Source organism: Anomaloglossus baeobatrachus, chromosome 7, assembly GCF_048569485.1.
Source record: "Anomaloglossus baeobatrachus isolate aAnoBae1 chromosome 7, aAnoBae1.hap1, whole genome shotgun sequence".
Taxonomy (NCBI): Eukaryota; Metazoa; Chordata; class Amphibia; order Anura; family Aromobatidae; genus Anomaloglossus; species Anomaloglossus baeobatrachus.
Window position 1 is genome coordinate 59830787 of NC_134359.1, and position 23693 is coordinate 59854479.

At 47.6% G+C, this 23693-nt stretch overlaps 1 protein-coding gene across 3 annotated transcripts in view; it reads left to right on the top strand.

Moving 5' to 3' along the window:
• RAPGEF4 (Rap guanine nucleotide exchange factor 4) overlaps positions 1–23693 on the top strand; it is a 419418-nt gene that overhangs the window by 48068 nt on the left and 347657 nt on the right. For all 3 annotated transcript variants that reach the window (XM_075317338.1, XM_075317339.1, XM_075317340.1), the window contains exon 4: positions 6337–6483. In XM_075317338.1, the coding sequence (XP_075173453.1) occupies positions 6337–6483 (147 nt within the window). The remainder of the gene's footprint in view (positions 1–6336; positions 6484–23693) is intronic.

Consider the following 23693-nt stretch of genomic DNA (forward strand, 5'->3'; position numbering starts at 1 on the left):
CTGACCGCAATACTGAGAGTGGCGTCACACAGGCAATTACCTTCATAAGCCCAATGGTTAGTGATAGGAAGTCCACCTGTGTGCAAGCTAAGTGTCAGGATATACACACCATTTCTGAAAGGCCACTGAGGCTGCAACACCATTAAAGGGAACCTGTCAGCAGAATTTTTGCTATTAAACTAATAGAATCCCCTTTTGCAGCTCCTGGGCTGCATTCTATAGAGGTTCATCTTGCTACTGGCCCCCCTTTTCAGACCTAAATAATGACTTTATAAAATATTACCTTTTGCTATGGTAATGAGGTTTGCTGGCCCGGGGTGAGCTGTATTTCGTCCGTTTTGCCCTTTCCTGCTGCTGTTCGCTGTCCCCCAGTGTTCATTTACATAGATGAGGCCGCCGCTATCATATTACGCAGTGCTCCTGAAGTCTCGCGCATGCGCAGTAGCACTATCGCGGGACTGAGCACTGTTTTCAAATCGCGAGCGCCAGTGATGTTATTGCGCAGGTGCGAAATTATGGGCGGCGCTGTGAATGTCATCACCAGTGTCATTCAAGTACCCGCCCATAATCTCGTGCCTGCGCAATAACATCACCGACACTCGCGATTTGAAAACAGTGCGCAGATAGTGCCACTGCGCATGCGTGAGACTTCAGGAGCACTGCGTAATATGAGCGCGGTGGCCTCCTCTATGTAAATGAACACTGGGGGACGGTGTCAGGAGGGGGGATAACAGACGAAATACACGGTGCCAGCAAACCTCATTACCATAGCAAAAGGTAATATTTTATAAAGTTGTTATTTAGGTGTGAAAGGGGGGCCAGTAGCAAGATGAACCTTTCTAGAATGCAGCCCAGGAGCTGCAGAAGGGGATTCTTTTAGTTTAAGGCTATGTTCACACACTGCGTTTTTTACCTGCGTTTTTGGTCCGTTTTTGCTGCAGAAATTTCTTGAGAAATTCTTGTAACCTTTCTGCAGACATTCCCCAGCAAAACCTGTGGCAAAAAAAATTAGCTGTGCGCACACTGCGTTTTTTTCTTAAGAAAATTCTTTCAGTAGATTTTCTTAAGAAAAAGAATGAGCATGTCACTTCTTTTCTGCAGCTAACTGCGTTATTTGCCATAGATAATTGGCACAATAACGCAGGGAGCAACCAGCGGTAAAAACGCACCAAAAACGCACCGAAAACGCGGCAAAAACGCACCGAAACCGCGGCAAAAATGCAGGTGCGTTTTTGGTGCGTTTTTTAACGCAAGTGCACTAATCCTTCACTCTTAAGAAATTTCTTAAGAAAAATCATTTTTCTAGTGTGAACATAGCCTAATAGTGAAAATTCTGGTGACTGGTTCCCTTTAAGCAAGAGGCTCCACTAACCAAACCACACCAAGAAGACCAAGGAGATCTCCAAACAACACCATGAAGACCAAGGAGATCTCCAAACAACACCATGAAGACCAAGGAGATCTCCAAACAACACCATGAAGACCAAGGAGATCTCCAAACAACACCATGAAGACCAAGGAGATCTCCAAACAACACCATGAAGACCAAGGAGATCTCCAAACAACACCATGAAGACCAAGGAGATCTCCAAACAACACCATGAAGACCAAGGAAATCTCCAAACAACACCATGAAGACCAAGGAGATCTCCAAACAACACCATGAAGACCAAGGAAATCTCCAAACAACACCATGAAGACCAAGGAGATCTCCAAACAAGTCAGTGACCAAGTGGTAAGAAGTACAAGTCAGGGTTGGGTTCTGAAAAAATCTCCCAATCTCTGATCATCCCCTGGAGCACCATCAAATGGAAAGAACATGGTACGACAACAAACCTGCCAAGAGAAGGCCGCCCACCAAAACTTTCAGCCCAGGCAAGGAAGGCATTAATCAGAGATACAGAAGAGAGACCAAAGGTAACCCTGAAGGAGCTGCAGAGTTCCCAAGCAGAGACAGGCGTATTTCTCCATACGACCGCAATAAGCCGTACACTCAGCCAAAAATTGGAAGACTCGTTTTCATTTTGCCAAAAGACATGTGGGAAACTCCCCAAATGTATAGAGGAACGTGTTGTAGTCAGATGAGACCAAAATGTAAGTTTTTGTCCACCAAGGTAAACTCTGTCTGGCGCCAAAACAACATAGCTCATCACACCAACAACACCATTTCCTGGGGTCCCTCACCACCCTAGATAGGTTCCACACCTATGCGCAGAGGCGGATACCTGACCCTAGGTATCCCCAGTGCTGGACCATAAATAGGGAACGGATGGGGTGAGCTCGTCATCAACCCCACTAAACAGCGATGATACAAGGAGGAGACACAGGGGAAAATACATAAATTACTTATATCATTAAATGACTAAAGTAGAAATTCAGCAGAGATACCACAGAGGAGTACAAGCCACCTGCTTGCAACCTCGGGTTGCAGGAATTGAAAATATCACCAGCACCAGTCCAAAGGAAGGAAGGGGTATTTAAACATCAAGGGAATACTGATCAACAGCTGAGTGGAAGTCAAGCTCCTGCTGGGTCCAATAAGAAAAGAGATGAATCCAGCAGGAAAGCTACCTATACCAATGAATACTGACAGTAGGAACAATGGAAAGTCAGGGAGCATTTTGCAAAGCCAGATGCTGTGACCTTCTATGGCCAGAAACCACATGACTGTCTGTCTGTCACAAGTGTGTCACGTTTGACAATGACCGAAAGTATACTGCTACAGCAACACTCGAGAGGTTTAAGGGGAAACATGTAAAACTATTGGAACGGTCGAGACCTTCATGCAAAATAGAATCTGTGGTCGGGCTTGAATATCACTGGTCACCAGAGGAAACCTTCTAACTGGAAGGAGCTGGAGCAGTTTTCTGTTGAGGACTGGGCAACAATCCCAGTTGCAAGATTTGGAAAGCGCATAGAGACTTATCCAAAGGGACTTTGAGCTGTAATTGCCTCCAAAGGAGGCTCTACAAAGTATTGACTTTAGGGGGGTGAATAGTTATGCACACTGAAGTTTTCAATTATTTTATCTTATTTGTTCTTTACTTCACAATAAAAAGAAAACCAAATATTCACAGTTGTCATGTTCTTTACATGAATTGATGCAAAACCTCAAAAAAATAACAATGAAATTCCAGGTTGCAAGGTAAAAAAAAAGACAAGGGGGGTGAATATTTTTCATAAGGCACTGTATAAGACAGGATACAGAGGACTTAAAGTACCACTCCAGCTCTGAAATAAAAAAAAAATACTGCCGGAGTGATGCTTTAATATAATTTCTAAGTGAAGTAATAATTCGAAAAAGAAAGGCATCCAAATGGCAACATGAAAGATGGACGCTCCTTTATTCACTTCATGGGATGAATGACATTACTCTGAGAGGCTTTTATTAAAAAAAGAATGTAAGCTAAGGTGATAGTTATTAAAATTGGATTGCTTCAAAGCTTTCAGTAAACCATAATAACCTGCAGTCAGATTGGGAAACATGAAGGAACGTTAAAGTATTAGGATATTTCATAAATACAGTACGTGCAACGCTGAAAAAGGCTGGTGCGAGCAAGGCGACCTACAAACATGGCTGCTCTCGCATCTGGTATTCTGCCGCAATGCCGGACCCACCAAAAATGCGGTACAGTTCAATGGACTTGCGGCAAGATAAGTTCACATGCGGCCGCATGTGACAGCATGAGACCTTATCTTGCCGCGATTCCATTGACCTGTATTGAACTGTAACGCATTTTTGACGGATCCGGCATTGCGTCAGAATACCGCTCACGTGAGAGCAGCCTTACACCAGTTCTTTCAGAAGGAATGGGCCCAAATTCTTACCAACTATTGTGAGAAGCTTGTGGAAGAATATCTAAAATGTTTCACCCAAGTCATACAGTGTAAGGGCAATGGTGCCAAATACTAATGAAATGTATGTAAACTTTTGACTTTGCAGAAAGTAATAAAAATGCCTTAAAACATTATCTCGCTTATTATTCTGGCATTTGGCAAATATAAATAATTTTGGTTCCTAATTATCCTAAAATGGGAAAGGCTTATTCTGATTCCATGCAGAAAAAGAGAAAAACCTGCAGATGTGTCTTTATAGGGAGCGGATGTGAAGTTCTGGTTTCAACTCTGTGTGTGTGTGTGTGTGTGTGTATATGTATACATATATAATATGTGTGTGCATATTTATATTCAGTGTGTGTGTTTGTAAACGTTTGGTTTCAACTCTGTGTGTGTGTGTGTGTGTGCATAATATATATATATATATATAATATGGTATATATTATAGTGTATGCTTATATAGTGTGTGTGCGTGTGTGTGTGTGTGTATAATAAATATAATATATAAAACGTGTGTATGTTTATATCCTGTTTGTGTGTGTGCGTGTGTATATATATATATATATATATATATATATATATATATATAATAAATATATAAATAAATATATATATATATATATATATATATATATATATATACACACACATATACACAGTACAGGTGAAAAGTTTAGACACACCTCCTCATTCAAAGAGTTTTCTTTATTTTCATGACTCTAAAAATTGTAGATTCACATTGAAGGCATCAAAACTATGAAGTAACACATGTGGAATGAAATACTTAACAAAAAAGTGTGAAACAACTGAAAATATGTCTTATATTCTAGGTTCTTCAAAGTAGCCCCCTTTTGCTTTGATTACTGCTTTGCACACTCTTGGCATTCTCTTGATGAGCTTCAAGAGGTAGTCACCGGAAATGGTTTTCACTTCACAGGTGTGCCCTGTCAGGTTTAATAAGTGGGATTTCTTGCCTTATAAATGGAGTTGGGACCATGAGTTGTGTTGTGCAGAAGTCTGGTGGATACATAGCTGATAGCCCTACTGAATAGACTGTTAGCTGCTTTTTTTCTTGCCATAATACAAATTCTAAGTAAAGAAAAACAAGTGGCCATCATTACTTTAAGAAATGAAGCTCAGTTAGTCCGAAAAATTGGGAAAACGTTGATGGTTTTTGCCACTGCACTTGGGGACACTTTCAAACGCTACAAAGAAACTGGCTCACATGAGGACCGCCCCAGGAAAGGAAGACCGAGAGTCACCAATCAGGTGATGTGCATCTCTGTAATGAGGAGGGGTAAGGGAAAGGAGGAGAGGGAAAGATATCTTTTGAAGCTGCTCTGATGTCAGCCCTAAATACTGGCCCCATACACAGTACAGACCAAAAGTTTGAACTAACCTCATCATTCAAAGAGTTTTCTTTATTTTCATCACTCTAAAAATTTTAGATTCAGATTGAAGGCATCAAAACTATGAATTAAAACATGTGGAATGAATTACTTAGGAAAGTGTGAAACAACTGAAATATATCTTTATATTCTAGGTTCTTCAAAGTAGCCACCTTTTCCTTTGATTACTGCTTTGCACACTCTTGGCATTCTCTTGATGAGCTTCTAGAGGTAGTCACCGGAAATGGTTTTCCAACAGTCTTGAAGAAGTTCCCAGAGATGCTTAGCACTTGTTGATCCTTTTGCCTTCACTCTGCCGTCCAGCTCACCCCAAACCATCTGGATAGGGTTCAGGTCTGGTGACTGTGGAGGCCATGTCATCTGGCGTAGCACCCCATCACTCTCCTTCTTAGTCAAATAGCCCTTACACAGCCTGGAGGTGTGTTTGGGGTCATTGTCCTGTTGAAAAATAAATGATGGTCCAACTAAATGCAAACCGGATGGAATAGCAATATATATATATATATATATATATATGTATTAGTTTATAGGAGTTCTCCCAAAAGTTTTGTAAAATAATCTCATATACTGTATATTACGTTAGTAAAAAAAAAGTAACCATCAAATGCACAATGTTATTACTACATATTCTTTATGCAACATTGCACATACCGTAAGTGAAATGAAACTAACAATGCAAGATTAATTGGAAAGATAGAATCTTTTTTTTTACTTTTCAATATGGTGTGTTTAGAAACCCAACATAGATCAGGCCTTATAGATTAAACTCCCACTTTGCAGCTCCCAGTATGACTGGCATCCAGCTGAAAAGGACTTTTTGGAATACTTTTATGATCTGTTATCTGGTGACAGTTAGATGCTCCGTAACAATTAGAAGCTGAGAGCAACTGACATACAGAACTGTATTCGCCATACTCCTTCTTGGTGTCGTGTTCAGATGGATGCAAGGTGCAGTAAACAGTACCCCACAATGTACTTCTAAGTTGGTTAGTCTTCTTTTGGCATCATCTCAGTGCCTAGTGTCTCTGTCTCGTTGGGCGCCTGGCACATCATCACAGAATATTTGGATAATTACCTTCCTTTTCTCTAGGATGCAGTCATCATATGTACGCTGGGAGTTGGCACTGCTTTTGGAGAGTCAATACTGGATAACACACCCCGACATGCCACCATTGTTACAAGGGAGAACAGTGAACTGTTACGGATCGAACAGAAGGACTTTAAAGCCCTGTGGGAGGTAGGCATTTTCTATTGCTAAAACTGGGCTGTGCGAGTTTTCCGCTATATCTGCTGCCATATTTACCTGTCATTGACGAGATTTACTGACATTCACGGAATGGATCACACTTTACAGAATTCTGCAAATACATGTAACAATTTCCATATTGCAACGGTTGTTACGAGTGTATATATATTTACAGTGTGACATGAAATCTGTAAATAACAAATGGAAATGTGGAATGTAACAGTTGCGGGAAGATGCCAGATCGCAGTGCACAAAGCGATTTTCTTTTTTTTTTTGTCTGTTTCAGCTGTGGAGACATATGTAATGCTTGTAATGGATTCTATCTGGGTAAAGTGTCTGTCGTTTCATATCAGCGGCAGACTGGTAGACGGGTGATTTAATAAGGATCTGATGTCCAGAATCTCCCAAATGTAAAGGAGCAAAAGAAAAATATTACCATCCTTCAATATCCCAGCATATGGTGCAGCTAATGCCACTGAAAGTCTTTTTACCAAGTTATAAAGTTTATTCCTTATTGATAGGATAGGAAATAACTTATTGATGGCTGAGGATCCTAGTGAGCCCAAGGATGGAGCTCTGTAGAGCCCCATCCGAATGGTCAAACATGCGCACGTCCACTTGATTTCTTCTCTATGGTACTGCTGGACGTGGCTGAGTGCTGTATTCGGCTTTCCTATGTCACGGACATGTCAAGGCCGGCTGACAATCCTGTGGCAGTGAGTGTAAAAATCCCAGAGATTGGCATCACTTGTTGTCATCTGACAGTTCTCTGTTTCTGCAGCAACAGACTCTAGGACCCAGGGAATCTGTCAGTTTTTCCTCCCTGTTGCCAGCCTCTGACTCCCTTTATAAACCTCACTCTGGGGATATTTGGGTGCAGTTTATAGTTTGTTCCTGACTGAGCTGTGAAGAAGTCGTGTTGTTCTGTTGCTCCATACTCGTGTTGTTGCTACAGCGCAGATAAGTGTTGTCTTTGCTATCTACCAGGGCTCTGGTGATAGCTGTTGTGTTTCTCCTGTATTATTCTCTTGTGTCCTCCTTTAGTGATAGTGGTGTTGACGAAGCGCTCATACCCTCCATCCTTACTTAGGGCCCATTAGCTAGATGAAATAGGGCCTCAGGTATTCCAGCTTGGTGACAAGTGCGGAACCTGTATAGGGTCTGTTAGGACTGTGTGGGTGAGCTGCAGGTCATAGTCAGGGGTCACAACTTCCCCGATTCCCTAGCTATAAGGCATTCCTTCCTCCTTCCTGTGTGTTGTCCTTTTACGACCGATATAGGTTCTATCCCCAGCCGTGACACCTATATAGAGAATGAATAGAGAGATGGTGCACATCCTTTTCTCCGCGCCACTCAGAGGGAGTTCTCCACAACCCCATTAATCTGATCACTGGGGGTCTGATCCCCATTGACTTAACTGGCAGAGTTTAAACTCAAAAACTGACCAGAATGGATTTTGCACTGAACTTTGTAAAAATACATATGTGAATGATTCTAAGGCCCCTTTCACATTGCGTTTTACCTTCCGCTCACAGGTCCCGTCGGAGGATCCGTCCGAACCGCCCGTCCCCCAATCTGCAAAGCGTGTTCCGGACGCATGCGCCCGACGGGGCCATTCACTGCTATGGAGCGCACTGCGTTAGCGTGTGCTCTGTTTTGTGCAATTTTTTGCACATATACGTTTCTGCAGACGAACACCCGAACGTAGTCCACCTACGTTCGGGTGTCCGTCTGCAGAAACTTATATATGCAAAAATGGCAGAAAACAGAGCACACGCTAACGCAGTGCGCTCCATAGCAGTGAATGGCCCCGTCGGGCGCATGCGTCCGGAACACGCTTTTCAGAGTGGGGGAGGGGTGGTTCGGACGGATCCTCCGACGGGACCTGTGAGCGGAAGGTAAAACGCAATGTGAAAGGGGCCTAACAAACTCTTATCAGTCAACATTGTGTGCATCTTAAAATCAGACAGTAAGTGGCTTTGGAGTCCCTAAATCTACGTGTTACCATCAGGGAGCTATCATAGTTCAATTTTATACCCTACATTCAACCACTGTAATGCACTTGTGAGCCTTCCTGGAAAATTTTAACATTTCCCTTTTGCTTACTAAGTCCCTATGAAGGAAACCCTCAGCATTTAAATCTTCTGCATTGAGCTCTTTATTCCTGTCTTTATTCCTCTGCTCAGTGGCCAGAGCGTGCTGACATGTCAGTTGGGTGAGTGACCACTCAGCGGAGCAGGAACGTGCTGAGCTGTCAGTATTTTGAGTGACAACTCAGTCATCCAATCTCATACTAGGAGGTGCTGGGTTTCTGCAGAAGTTTCTGGTTATTGCCCAGCTATTTAGCTGTGAAGTACATCCCAGAGCACTACCAGTCTTAGCCTTCTGTTCAATGGTGCTTGTTGGCCTCAGTTATCTGTTCTCTGTGCATTGATCTTTTGCTGCCAGACCCCTGACTTTGTTTGACCTCCCTTTTCCTTGTCCCTCTGTTCTGATCCGCTGCCCTCCAGGTTTTCTGACCCTTTACTGTGACCTGACTACGCCTCTGCCTATTCCCTTAATTTTGACGTGCTTTCCTGGTACCCGACCCCAGACTATCCTCTCTCTCGACTCATTTATATAGTGGCTAGCGTCAGAATTCCCTTTTCTTTGTCGCTCCATTGGGAGACCCAGACAATTGGGTGTATAGGCTATGCCTCCGGAGGCCGCACAAAGTATTACACTAAAAGTGTCAAGCCCCTCCCCTTCTGCCTATACACCCCCCGTGCTCCCACGGGCTCCTCAGTTTTCTTGCTTTGTGCGAAGGAGGCAGACATGCACGCATAGCTCCACAGATTAGTCAGCAGCAGCTGCTGACTATGTCGGATGGAAGAAAAGTGGGCCCATATAGGGCCCCCAGCATGCTCCCTTCTCACCCCACTCTTGTCGGCGGTGTTGTTAAGGTTGAGGTATCCATTGCGGGTACGGAGGCTGGAGCCCACATGCTGTTTTCCTTCCCCATCCCCCTTAGGGCTCTGGGTGAAGTGGGATCCTAACGGTCTCCAGGCACTGAGACCGTGCTCCATCCACAGCTCCTGAGGACCCTGCTGGATAGGAGCCGAGTATCGTTCAGGGACATGGCCCTGCTACTTTGAGGTACTCTGTGTCCCCGTGGGGACCGCGCACAGCAACACTCCAGCATTGCTGGGTGTGCTAGTGCACCGGGGACCGCGGCGCTGACCGCGTTTGTGCCATTATACACTGCAGCGTCGCTGAGTGTGTTTGTGTATGGGGACTACCGCGCTGACCGCCGCTGCCATTGTTATTACTGAGGCGCGGCTGGGACTGTTAGTGCGCCGGGGACTCTGCGCCGGCCGCGCTTATACGGCGGCCGCGCTTATAACTCGAGTCCCCGGCTTTTGGGCCTAGTCTCTTTTTCTTCCCGCCCCCAGCCCTGCCAGTCAGGGGAAGGGCGGGACGCTGTACAGCACGGCAGCACTGAGGGCTGGAGCATGCTTTGCATACTCCACCCCCCTCACTGTGCACAGTGGGGCACCAGTTCCCGCACTTTCTGGGTCACGCCCACGGCTCCCTCCTCTCCTCAGGACGCCGGCAGCCATTCCTGTCAGCTCCTCGGACGCTGCAGAGGGGAGACAAACTCTGGGGGACCCAGGCAGGGATTCTGGTGGCCACACAACCGCTTTAAGCGGGCGGTAAGCAGCACCTGAGGTGCTGGCCCCACTTGTGCACAAGTGTAATTATAGTTTATATGTTTACAGGCTATACTTTACACTGTATGGTGCACAGTTGATTTCTGGCTATATACCCTGTTGTGTTGCTCAAAGGAGACAACAACATGGCGCCCACAAGAAGCAGGGGTGCCAAAACACAGGCTTACTATGCTGCCTGCGCCGCATGTACAACCTCGCTACCGGCAGGTTCCACTGACCCTCATTGTGTGCACTGCTCGGCCCCTGTGGCACTTACTCAGCCGGAGCCTCTGCTAAGGGGGGCCCAGGGGGAACAACCAGCTAACACTGTCCAGGTGACAGGGACGGAGTTTGCAGTTTTTACTGACAGACTTTCTGAGACTATGGCTAAGATTCTAGAAGCTTTGCAGTCCAGACCGGTATCTCAGACCATGGGCACTGTGGAATCACTGCCCCCTGGTTCCCCTCAGTTGGAACAACAATGTTCCCCCGGGGTGTCTCATAGATCCCAGGGTGAGGTCTCTGACACGGACCGCAGCCCCAGACCGCCTAAGCGAGCTCGCTGGGAAATCCCCTCGACATCATCACATTGTTCAGGGTCTCAGCGGGAGGACTCTCTGTATGATGAAGCGGAGGTAGCTGATCAGGATTCTGATCCTGAGGCCGCTCTGAACCTTGATACTCCTGATGGTGACGCCATAGTGAATGATCTTATCGCGTCCATACATCAAATGCTGGATATTCTCCCTCGGCTCCTCCAGCGGAGGAGTCAGCCTCTCAGCAGGAGAAATTCCGTTTCAGGTTCCCCAAGCGTACAACGAGTATGTTTCTGGATCACTCCGATTTCAGAGAGGCAGTCCAGAAACACCGAGTTTGTCCAGATAAGCGTTTTTCCAAGCGCCTTAAGGATACACGTTATCCCTTCCCCCCTGACGTGGTCAAGGGCTGGACTCAGTGTCCCAAGGTGGATCCTCCAATCTCCAGACTGGCGGCTAGATCCTTAGTTGCAGTTGAAGATGGGGCTTCGCTCAAGGATGCCACTGACAGACAGATGGAGCTCTGGTTGAAATCCATCTATGAGGCTATCGGCGCGTCTTTTGCTCCAGCATTCGCAGCCGTATGGGCACTCCAAGCTATCTCAGCGGGTCAAGCGCAAATTGACGCACTCACACGTACGTCTGCGCCGCAAGTGGCATCCATAACTTCTCAAACGTCGGCATTTGCGTCCTACGCTATTAATGCTGTCCTGGACTCTGCGAGCCGTACGGCGGTTGCAGCCGACAATTCGGTGGCAATACGCAGGGCCTTGTGGCTACGGGAATGGAAGGCAGATTCGGCTTCCAAAAAGTCCTTAACCGGTTTGCCATTTTCTGGCGACCGTTTGTTTGGTGAGAGACTGGATGAGATCATCAAACAATCCAAGGGAAAGGAAACATCCTTACCCCAGGCTAAACCAAAATTACCCCAACAGAGGAGGGGACAGTCGAGGTTTCGGTCCTTTCGGGGTGCGGGCAGATCCCAATTCTCCTCGTACAAAAGGCCTCAGAAGGATCAGAGGAACTCCGATCCATGGCGGTCTAAGTCACGCCCTAAAAAGACCGCTGGAGGTGCCGCTACCAAGGCGGCTTCCTCATGACTTTCGGCCTCCTCACACCGCATCCTCGGTCGGTGGCAGGCTCTCCCGCTTTTCCGACATTTGGCTGCCACAGGTAAAAGACCATTGGGTGAGAGACATCCTGTCTCACGGTTACAGGATAGAGTTCAGCTCTCGTCCTCCGACTCGATTTTTCAGAACATCTCCGCCTCCCGAGCGAGCCGATGCTCTTCGGCAGGCGCTGGGCACTCTGAAGGCAGAAGGAGTGGTGGTCCCCGTTCCTCTTCAGCAACAGGGTCACGGTTTTTACTCCAACCTGTTTGTGGTTCCAAAGAAGGACGGGTCTTTCCGTCCTGTCCTGGACCTAAAACTGCTCAACAAACACGTAAAGACCAGGCGGTTCCGGATGGAATCCCTCCGCTCCGTCATCGCCTCAATGTCCCAAGGAGATTTCCTTGCATCGATCGATATCAAAGATGCTTATCTCCACGTACCGATTGCTCCAGAGCATCAGCGCTCCCTGCGCTTCGCCATAGGAGACGAACACCTTCAGTTCGTGGCACTGCCGTTCGGCCTGGCGACAGCCCCACGGGTTTTCACCAAGGTCATGGCTGCAGTAGTGGCGGTCCTCCACTCTCAGGGTCACTCGGTGATCCCTTACTTAGACGATCTGCTGGTCAAGGCTCCCTCTCAAGAGGCATGCCAGCACAGCCTCACCGCTACTCTGGAGACTCTCCAGAGTTTCGGGTGGATCATCAATTTTCCAAAGTCAAATCTGACACCGGCCCAATCGCTGACATATCTTGGCATGGAGTTTCATACCCTCTCAGCGATAGTGAAGCTTCCGCTGAACAAGCAGCGTTCACTACAGACGGGGGTGCAATCTCTCCTTCAGGGTCAGTCACACCCCTTGAGGCGCCTCATGCACTTCCTGGGGAAGATGGTGGCAGCAATGGAGGCAGTCCCTTTCGCGCAGTTTCACCTTCGTCCTCTTCAATGGGACATCCTACGCAAATGGGACAGGAAGCCGACGTCCCTCGACAGGAACGTCTCCCTCTCTCAGGCAACCAAAGCTTCCCTTCGGTGGTGACTTCTTCCCACTTCATTATCGAAGGGGAAATCCTTCCTACCCCCATCCTGGGCGGTGGTCACGACGGACGCGAGTCTGTCAGGGTGGGGAGCAGTCTTTCTCCACCACAAGGCTCAGGGTACGTGGACTCAGCAAGAGTCCTCACTTCAGATCAATGTTCTGGAGATCAGGGCAGTGTATCTTGCCCTAAAAGCGTTCCAGCAGTGGCTGGAAGGCAAGCAGATCCGAATTCAGTCGGACAACTCCACAGCGGTGGCTTACATCAACCACCAAGGCGGAACACGCAGTCGGCAAGCCTTCCAGGAAGTCCGGCGGATTTTGATGTGGGTGGAAGCCACAGCCTCCACCATCTCCGCAGTTCACATCCCGGGCGTGGAAAACTGGGAAGCAGACTTTCTCAGTCGCCAGGGCATGGACGCAGGGGAATGGTCCCTGCACCCGGACGTGTTTCAGGAGATCTGTTGCCGCTGGGGGATGCCGGACGTCGACCTAATGGCGTCCCGGCACAACAACAAGGTCACGGCATTCATGGCACGATCTCACGATCACAGAGCTCTGGCGGCAAACGCCTTAGTTCAGGATTGGTCGCAGTTTCAACTCCCTTATGTGTTTCCTCCTCTGGCACTGTTGCCCAGAGTGTTACACAAGATCAGGGCCGACTGCCGCCGCGCCATCCTCGTCGCTCCAGACTGGCTGAGGAGGTCGTGGTACCCGGATCTGTGGCATCTCACGGTCGGCCAACCGTGGGCACTACCAGACCGACCAGACTTGCTGTCTCAAGGGCCGTTTTTCCATCTGAATTCTGCGGCCCTCAACCTGACTGTGTGGCCATTGAGTCCTGGATCTTAGCGTCTTCAGGATTATCTCAAGAGGTCATTGCCACTATGAGACAGGCTAGGAAACCAACGTCCGCCAAGATCTACCACAGGACGTGGAAAATATTCCTGTCGTGGTGCTCTGCTCAGGGTTTTTCTCCCTGGCCATCTGCCTTGCCCACTTTTCTGTCCTTTCTTCAATCCGGATTGGAAAAGGGTTTGTCGCTCGGCTCCCTTAAGGGACAAGTCTCTGCGCTCTCTGTGTTTTTTCAGAAGCGCCTGGCCAGACTTCCACAGGTACGCACGTTCCTGCAGGGGGTTTGTCACATCGTCCCTCCTTACAAACGTCCGTTAGAACCCTGGGATCTGAACAGGGTGCTGATGGTTCTTCAGAAACCACCGTTCGAGCCAATGAGGGATATTTCTCTCGCACGCCTTTCGCAGAAAGTGGTTTTCCTAGTTGCAGTCACTTCACTTCGGAGAGTGTCTGAGCTAGCAGCGTTGTCATGCAAAGCCCCTTTCCTGGTGTTTCACCAGGACAAGGTGGTCCTGCGTCCAGTTCCGGAATTTCTCCCTAAGGTGGTATCCCCCTTTCATCTCAATCAGGATATCTCCTTACCCTCTTTTTGTCCTCATCCAGTTCACCAATGTGAAAAGGATTTGCACTTGTTAGATCTGGTGAGAGCACTCAGATTCTACATTTCTCGTACGGCGCCCCTGCGCCGCTCGGATGCACTCTTTGTCCTTGTCGCTGGCCAGCGTAAAGGGACACAAGCTTCCAAATCAACCCTGGCTCGGTGGATCAAGGAACCAATTCTCGAAGCTTATCGTTCCTCGGGGCTTCCGGTTCCCTCAGGGCTGAAGGCCCATTCTACTAGGGCCGTGGGAGCGTCCTGGACCTTGCGGCACCAGGCTACGGCTCAGCAGGTGTGTCAGGCAGCTACCTGGTCGAGCCTGCACACTTTCACGAAACACTATCAGGTGCATACCTATGCTTCGGCGGATGCCAGCCTAGGTAGGCGAGTCCTTCAGGCGGCGGTTGCCCACCTGTAGGACGGAGCCGTTACGGCTCTATTATGAGGTATTATTTACCCACCCAGGGACTGCTTTTGGACGTCCCAATTGTCTGGGTCTCCCAATGGAGCGACAAAGAAGAAGGGAATTTTGTTTACTTACCGTAAATTCCTTTTCTTCTAGCTCCAATTGGGAGACCCAGCACCTGCCCCTGTTTTTTTGTGTACACATGTTGTTCATGTTGAATGGTTTCAGTTCTCCGATATTCCTTCGGATTGAATTTACTTTAAACCAGTTTATAATTTTTTTCCTCCTTCTTGCTTTTGCACCAAAACTGAGGAGCCCGTGGGAGCACGGGGGGTGTATAGGCAGAAGGGGAGGGGCTTTACACTTTTAGTGTAATACTTTGTGCGGCCTCCGGAGGCATAGCCTATACACCCAATTGTCTGGGTCTCCCAATTGGAGCTAGAAGAAAAGGAATTTACGGTAAGTAACAAAATTCCCTTCTTTAAGGTTTTGGGATGCAATTAAATTGTCAGGTAAACTCCCATCCCACCTCACCTCCCTCTTCAGTATTCATGGTATAACGGGGCCCTTCCTCCCGGAGCAGAGGACTACTCTTCCTCTACTACCGTGTTTTTCCAAAAATAAGACCTCCCCCAAAAATAAGCCCTAGCGGGGATTTTCAGTATTTTCGGAGCAAGGCTTAAATATAAGCCCTCCTCCGAAAATAAGAACTAGTCAATAATGAAGTGTCCGTGCAGCTAGAAAAGATACAGATACTGCAGAACACTTCATTATACACAGCGGGCACCACGTAATCACACTCACCCGATGCTGAGTGGCAGGACCTGCAGTGATCTCACACACATCCGATCTCACACACATAATCCGATCTCACACACAAACATTGGATCGCACACGCAAACATCGGATCACACGCAAACATCGGATCACACGCAAACATCGGATCGCACACACATCGGATCGCATACATACTCACCACATCCAGCGACACCGATCTCTTCTCGCCGGCAGAATCCTGAGAGGCAGTGCAGTGGAGCGCAAGGACCTGCAGAACAGGAGCTGCGGCCGGACACTTGAGTTCACCATTCCCTGCGGCCGGAAGTGGTGGATGTGATGTGATGTGTGCGATCTGCTGTGTGTGTGTGTTTGTGTGCGATCGTTTGTGTGTGTCTGCAATCTGCTGTTTGTGTGTGTGTCAGCCAGCAGCAGGAGAGGACGGTGTTCAGCACCCACCGGAGATCTCAGGAGGACCTGGGAGCCACGCAGACGTCCTGGTCTGGTGAGTATGAGTCTCCTGGAAAGTGGGGGGGGGTGTGTCTGCTTTTTTTGGGGGAGGTAAACTTACCCCCAACCGTGTTTCTCCAAGAATAAGACCTCCTCCAAAAATAAGCCCTAGTGCTTTTTTGGGGGGCAAAAAAATTAAGACAGTGTCTTATTTTTGGAAAAACACGGTACTTTGTGAATGAGTGGCTCTGAGAAAGTTCATCAGTTCTTCTTCTCTTTTGGACTTGTCTCTCTTACGACTGAGAGAGAAATACTCCATCACGTCTTCTGAATATTTCAGATATTCACAGATAAAACATTGGTTATGTAGCTTTCTGCCTGGTTTTGACCTGCTGTATTCTTTTACATTATTTAAACTTATTTGCCAATAATTTCCACACTCCAGATGTCTGATTTCCATTGTCTGTATACTATTGAATAGTATTTCTCACTGCACCATACACAGCTATGTATGTAGATGGGAGCTGGACTTGGTAGGCACATATGGGCTTCCTGCTATCATTTCTTACTGTTCCATAACCTCCAGTGATATAAAAGTTACATACAAAGTGCACATTTGTGGATATATTGTCCCCATACAGATAGCTCACATGGTCCCTGGTTACTTTGGTAATTGCTTCTCGGTGTGCCGTTCCAAAAGTCATGTTCTACACATGTGGTGGGCTTCCCCAATGTTTCTGGGCTTGTGCATATGACACGCCCAGCCCCAGTGCCGGGGGGTATTCTGAACCGGGCTGGACTAGTCCGGGGATGTCAGCAGTGGCGGGGCCCGGCTCCGTGACCTTGGTGGTGTCTTTCTTCAATAAAGGAAGGGGATTGATGTTAGGAGTTGTATGTACAATAAAATAAAGTTTGTGACGCCACTTGTGGTGTGCGGCTATGAGAGTGAGCCGCCACTGCGTAATGTCTCACTGCTGGGGCTGATGGTGTGACGCAGCTAGGATGTTCCAGCTCTCCACAAGCAGAGCCAGGCCCCAGCGAGGATGATGGTGGTTGTAGTTACGGTGGCGCTGAGGTACAGGGCGACGGCAAGTAACCAGACGACACAGGGGCTGCGCGGTTCAAGTTGTTTACTCACTGATTTTCCTTTCTGCCCGCGGGATGCCGGTCTCCACCAAGATGGGCTCCAGGCGATGCCGAACTCTTCGGATCCCGGTGCCGGTATTATGATTGGTGGGCCCTTCCTCCATGCACTTTATTGTTGCTGGGTCCCTATGGCTTGAAGCTAATTGGGGTCCCCTTCTTTTGTGTAAAAGGTCCCGGTCCGTTCGCAGGTAGCACAAACCTGTAGTGGGCTGGATCTAAGTCTCAATTCCCAGGATCTCTGTGCTGCTGTGTCGTGGACACTGTGGTGGGTGAAGAAACGTGAAATCTTCTTTCCCGGTAGATTAATTAGGCGAGCTTGAAGCGTCCCCTAACCTAGGGCTCTACACCCTGACTGCGCTGGTCCCGAGGGAACTGCTGACACCGTTTTCCCACCGGCAACTGTAACTCCTTTGTCCCACCAACGTCATTAGGTGAGCTCCTCTCTCGACCAAAGTCCCTCCTGACTCACTTCTCCGACTGTCACTAACAGTTCTTTGGCTCCTCCCACTCCCCTGTGACTACTCCTCCCCAACCCTGAGTGGATCGGGAGTCCCTAACTGCGGTGGCATCCTACAGACCCAACCGATGTGGTGACCCCCCTTTGTGACCCGACCCTGGTCCCAGTCCCATTGGGGAGGGAAGTCTGCTGTGTGTAGTTTGTGGTGTTGTGTGGAACCAGCACTGGTCACCCAGTAATCTGGGATGAGCACAGCACCTAACATCAGGTGCAGTACCCTGTGGCGCCTGAACATATAACTTGGCCATCACTTGGGCTCTATTAATATCCAACATGAATTTATAACATAACTGAGTGTTAATATGCTCTGTATGGGAAAAACTCATAAAAATTCCATAACAAGAGCAAAAGATCACGGACCCAACAACAATGCACCGATAGTAAAAACACCACAAATATCTGCACTGTTTGCACTTCATTTAATATTTCTTTACTGGCTTTTACTTTACATCTGCCTTTTTGATAATACTCAGCAAACAATTCTTCAAAAAGACAAATTAAAAAACAATTCCCCCTTAAGTGATGAATGATTTTGCTGAAATTCATATTTGGCAGTTTGGTGAAATTTGGTCAGTAAATTACATTTATATTAAAGTTAAACAAATTGAATGTTCTTTATCATGATGTGGGGTCTCTCAAGAGCCCCAAGCGTTGTCACCCATGGGTGGAAAAAAAATGTACACCTTGCAGCTCAGCAGTCCGACCTGTTCTCCATTCCCCACAACATCCTCTTCCTCTGTTTACTTTGTGCCGGTGCTTCTGGCGCCGAGTTGTCCTCTGATGTTCCAAGACACTTCGTGGTATCATGACGTTACGACGTGCGTCGTCCAAAGACTTGTCAGCCCTGGCACAAAGTAAAGCTGAACGAGTGGCAAGGTTAGTATTACATTTTTCACCATTTTGTTGGCCTTTTGATTTGCAGAAAGCAAATCAGAAAAAAAAAAATCAATTCAGGAAAATGAGTTTTGGGGAAAAATTTGGGACAAATTCAATTTGGCTCAAACCGATATGCTCATTTCAAACCCTTACAGATTTCATTACGGGCAGCCCTCTTTGTGGTCAAGACTCCAAGTCTTTAATTTGTTGCAAACTTGGTTTATGTCATGAGTGTCTCCCCTTCTTGGGAGACTTGTGACAGCTCTGGGATCTGAGTCTTGTATTGTCTGGTGAGATTCTGGGTTTTAAACGTATTTTCTCTCTTTCGGTGCAACAAGGGTTAAGTACTCTTTACTTGCTGCTAGCTGCTTCTTAATTCATCTCTGGTGCAGCTGATTTGTGACCATTCCCCCACACCTTTAACTAGTCACATGTTCCATCACCTGAGGCTTGTTATAGATATTCATTCTCAACTGACCACTGGAGGAAGGAAGCTTTGTGTAGCTGCTGGAGTCGTGTTGCCTACAGCCCTGGTGTCTGGCTGCAATTTTGAAGTTGAAGAATATCCTTTTTGTCTATGTTCTCCTGTCTGTGTACCTTCTCCTGTGCTGTTCTATTGTAGAAGTGAAGTCTAGTGCACTTACTGGCCTTTGCACTAGCTAAGGTGAGTGGAAGGACAGATAGGGACTATGCACTTGACGTCGACGAGGGGAAGAACTTGTCGAGGGGAAGGACTTAGGTGAGCTCAGGGTTCAGACACAGGTTAGTGTCAAGAGGTCTAGCAATCTCCACTCCTTATTGTCGGGGGGCCTTCCACTCCCTATCGTCGGGGGGCCTTCCTCTCCCTATCGTCGGGGGGCCTTCCTCTCCCTATCGTCGGGGGGCCTTCCTCTCTCTATCGTCGGGGGGCCTTCCTCTCTCTATCGTCGGGGGGGCCTTCCTCTCCCTATCGTCGGGGGGCCTTCCTCTCCCTATCGTCGGGGGGCCTTCCTCTCTCCATCGTCGGGGGGCCTTCCTCTCCCTATCGTCGGGGGGCCTTCCTCTCCCTATCGTCGGGGGGCCTTCCTCTCCCCATCGTCGGGGGGGCCTTCCTCTCCCCATCGTCGGGGGGGCCTTCCTCTCCCCATCGTCAGGGGGGCCTTCCTCTCCCCATCGTCGGGGGGGCCTTCCTCTCCTCATCGTCGGGGGGGCCTTCCTCTCTCCATCGTCGGGGGGGGGCCTTCCTCTCCCCATCGTCAGGGGGGCCTTCCTCTCCCTATCGTCGGGGGGCCTTCCTCTCCCTATCGTCGGGGGGCCTTCCTCTCCTTTTTCCATCCCCTTTGTACCTCAGTGTTGTGCCACGCACCGGACATTCCCTTGTCTGAACATGACAATTTATTGGAACAATATGAGATGAAGGAAGAAAAATGTGCCGTAAGCAGAAAAGGGTGAAAACCCTTACTAAAGAGATCGTCAATGAGAAGCTTTCACATCACTCATACGGCATAATTCGGGATATGCTGCTAGTGGGCTTGTGCAAAGTAAATAATTTATATATGATTGGACAGCTCATGGGTCTGTAACAAGTTTCTGTAACCACGCTCTACTTTTCAAGACCTAGACCGATGCTCAAAAGCAGCTGAAAGGCATAATGGAGATGTCCTGGCATCTCAGGTCAGAGACTACTAAAACATTCATAGGATGAGTGGACAGTTCACCATCGGACGGATTTCAGAACGGCAATACGTTTTGACGTATAGATACTAGGAGCTTGGTGCAATCTGCTCTCTTCTTACATGACATGTCTTGGGGTCACCTATGGAAATAAAACAAAGGGTCTGGGGGAAGCAGACAAAATGTGAGTGTTAACTCCTTTTTTGTGGCAATGCGCTGTAAGATGTAGGGCAAGAAACACAGCCTGGCGTTCTGTGTTATTTCTGGAGCGGCCTTGCCAGCAACTGTCTAGAAATATCTCGTCAAAAGGATGCTGACAGACAGAAAAAGATGCATTAAGTTGGAGTAGCTTGGTTTACTCTAAAGAATTACGTGCTAAAGCGACTGAACACGCAACATTACTTGCTACATTGGATTTTTCATGTGTAAGGGTCCCTATGTAAGATGTGGAATTGGTCCTTGTTTGAGCTGGGCTTAAAGGGAACCTGTCACCTAGAATATGCGTTCTGACCTATCAGCAGACGCATGTGTGCCCTAATTACACCTCCCTACCCATCCCTGTGTTATAAAATTGTATAATATGAAAGTAATAAAAAACGTTTTATTACCTTCATATTTCATATGTAAATAGCAGGGAATGTGGTCACAGAGGCGGCGCCTTGCCCTATGGACGTCTGCATATTTCCGTGGTATTACGCCCCTGTGGGCGTGATACCATGGAGCGACGTCCCCATCGCTCATTCTATCCTGCGAGCATTGCAGCAGGCTTCGTTTCCGGGTGTTCAATTGCTGGCTTCAGACACGCACTGCGCATGCTATATAGTTGGCATAGGTAGAAGATTTCCACCAGCCTAAAAATGAGAGGAGCAGAAGTGATTGGCTTCCTTACATTATGTGATCAAAGAAGCCTAACGAGCAGGCTAGCAGAGGTCAACTATTGCTAGCCTGTCTATGAATGAGCCCACATCAGGCCTGAGTTGATCAGAAACCCCAGAGAAACCATCGGACGGAGTGTCAGACTCTGCAATGTGAACAGAACCTGACAGTGGGTGAGTTTTCTGCAAAATACTGTGTGACCGAGACAATGTGAAAACTGCAAGATTTCATTTTTAATGTATATTGGAAAATAATGACAATGATGTAGAGTAAAATAAATGTAATACACGGTGTGGTGACAGTAAAGGGGGCTTTACACGCTGCGGTAGTGACGCACATCCGGCGCCGTTACCGACATCGCATCGCGTAACACAAATGAGCGACAATCAACGAGCACAAAAACGTGAAAAATCGTTGCTCGTTGACAAGTCGCTCATTTCCTTAATATCGTTGCTGCTGCCGGTACGATGTTGTTTGTCGTTCCTGCGGCACCACACATCGCTGTGTGTGACACAGCAGGAGCGACGAACATCTCCTTACCTGTGTCCACCGGCAATGAGGAAGGAAGGAGGTGGGCGGCATGTTACGTCCCGCTTATCTCCGCCCCTCCGCTTCTATTGGCCGGCCGCTTAGTGACGTCGCTGTGATGCCGAACGCCTCTCCCCCTTGAGGGAGCGATTGTTTAGCCGTCACAGCGCCGTCGCTGAACAGGGATGTTCGTGTGACGCTGCCGTAGCGATAATGTTTGCTACGGCAGCGATCACTACATATCGTTACAACGACGGGGGCGGGTGCAATCGCATGCGACATCGCTAGCAATCGCTAGCGATGTCGCAGCGTGTAAAGCACCCTTTACTTGCAAGTCTCAACATTGTATTTTTGGCGTCACTCTAAAGCAGGCTTTACACGTAACGATATCGCTAACGAGATGTCGTTGGGGTCACGTAATTCGTGAGGCACATCCGGCCTAGTTAGCGACGTCGTTGCGTGTGAAACGCAGGAACGACTGTTAACGATCAAAATTACTTACCTAATCGTTGATCGTTGACACGTCGTTCCATTCCCGATTATCGTTGCTGTTGCAGGATGCAGGTTGTTCGTCATTCCTGCGGCAGCACACATTGCTATGTGTGACACCGCAGGAACGTAGAAACATCACCGTACCTTCGACCGCCCGCAATGAGGAAGGAAGGAGGTGGGCGGGATGTTCCGCCCGCTCATCTCCGCCTCTCCGCTTCTATTGGGTGGCCGCTTAGTGACGCCGCTGTGACGCCGCATGATCCGCCCCCTTGGAAAGGAGGCGGTTCGTCGGCCACAGTGACGTCGCTAGGCAGGTAAGTCCGTGTGATGGGTCCTAGCGATGTTGTGCATCACGCGATGTCGCTGTGTGTAAAGTGCCCTTAAGGCTCTATTCTCACGTGATGGATTTGTTACAGTAATTTTTACATCTGTCCCATTCATCTTGATAGGGCTCACAGAATGCCGTGGGCTAGTCAATGGAATTGATAATTTCTTGCAACAAATCTGCCATGTGTGAATGACCCTCAGATTGTTACGTGTTTTATATACGACGCTAAAATATGTTACTAATATCCCAAAAAAAGAAGCGGAATCCAAACTGTAATTAAAGAGAGAAAAGATAAACAATTTGGTCCCAGAGTGGATCGTGATACGTTCAGTCGTCCTTCATGAACATCGTGGTATCTGATGGCACTTCTGTTCCCGAAAGACCGAATTGTATCCCTTTCCAAAATCAAAGTAGAAACCACTTTATATACTGCAGAGATGAAGCGTGCGAGCCGTCTGCTTCCTTCCTTACTGTACACAGACGTCTCCACTCTTGTCACGAAGAATGTTAAATTTAGAAATCGTTATCAGTGATTACTGAACTTCCTTTCAAGTATGACTTGACTTTTCAAATATGCGATGTATGCGGGAAATAAAGATTTTGGTGGCCAAATGGTCAAAATGGTCACCTCTACTGGCAGATGAATGCTTTTCCTATTATCTATAAATAGTGGGGAAAATGTATCAAGGTAAATACTTCAAATTTGTGATTTAATTTGTCCACAATAATTGCATTCAATGATACGCACCATATTTATTACATAGGTTGAAAAAAGACTTGGGTCCATCAAGTTCAGCTTTCCTCCACCAATTATACATTTTTTGTCACAAAATTATCTATAACCCCCAATGTTATGTGTACTGAGGATTAATCCAGCCCTTTTTTTAAAAGCTGTTATAGTGTCTGCCATTACTACCTCTTGTGGTCGGCATTCCACAGTCTGACTGCTCTAACTGTAAAGAACCCTTTCCTATTTAGCTGCTGAAATCGCCTTTCTTCCACCCCCTGGTCCTTTAGTATGGTCTTTTGAAGAAATAAATCATGTGCCAGTCTAAGATATGGAATTTTTCTTTTATTAAAAGGACTAATGCTACCGGACCACAGCGACATTTCAGTGAAGACACAGTTGATAGAGCTGGCCAGTGACGGTAGAGCGAGTCTGGCACCAGTACAGTGCTGCCCATGGCCGGCTTCTTCCTACATCATTTTAGTTAATTGCAGGTGTGTACATAGGGAGAGTCATGTCAATCACCTGGATCTGGGCGGGGAGAAGCCGGACGTCGGCTGTGCAAGACTAGTCTCATCTCTACCTATTCTGCCATTCTGGCTATT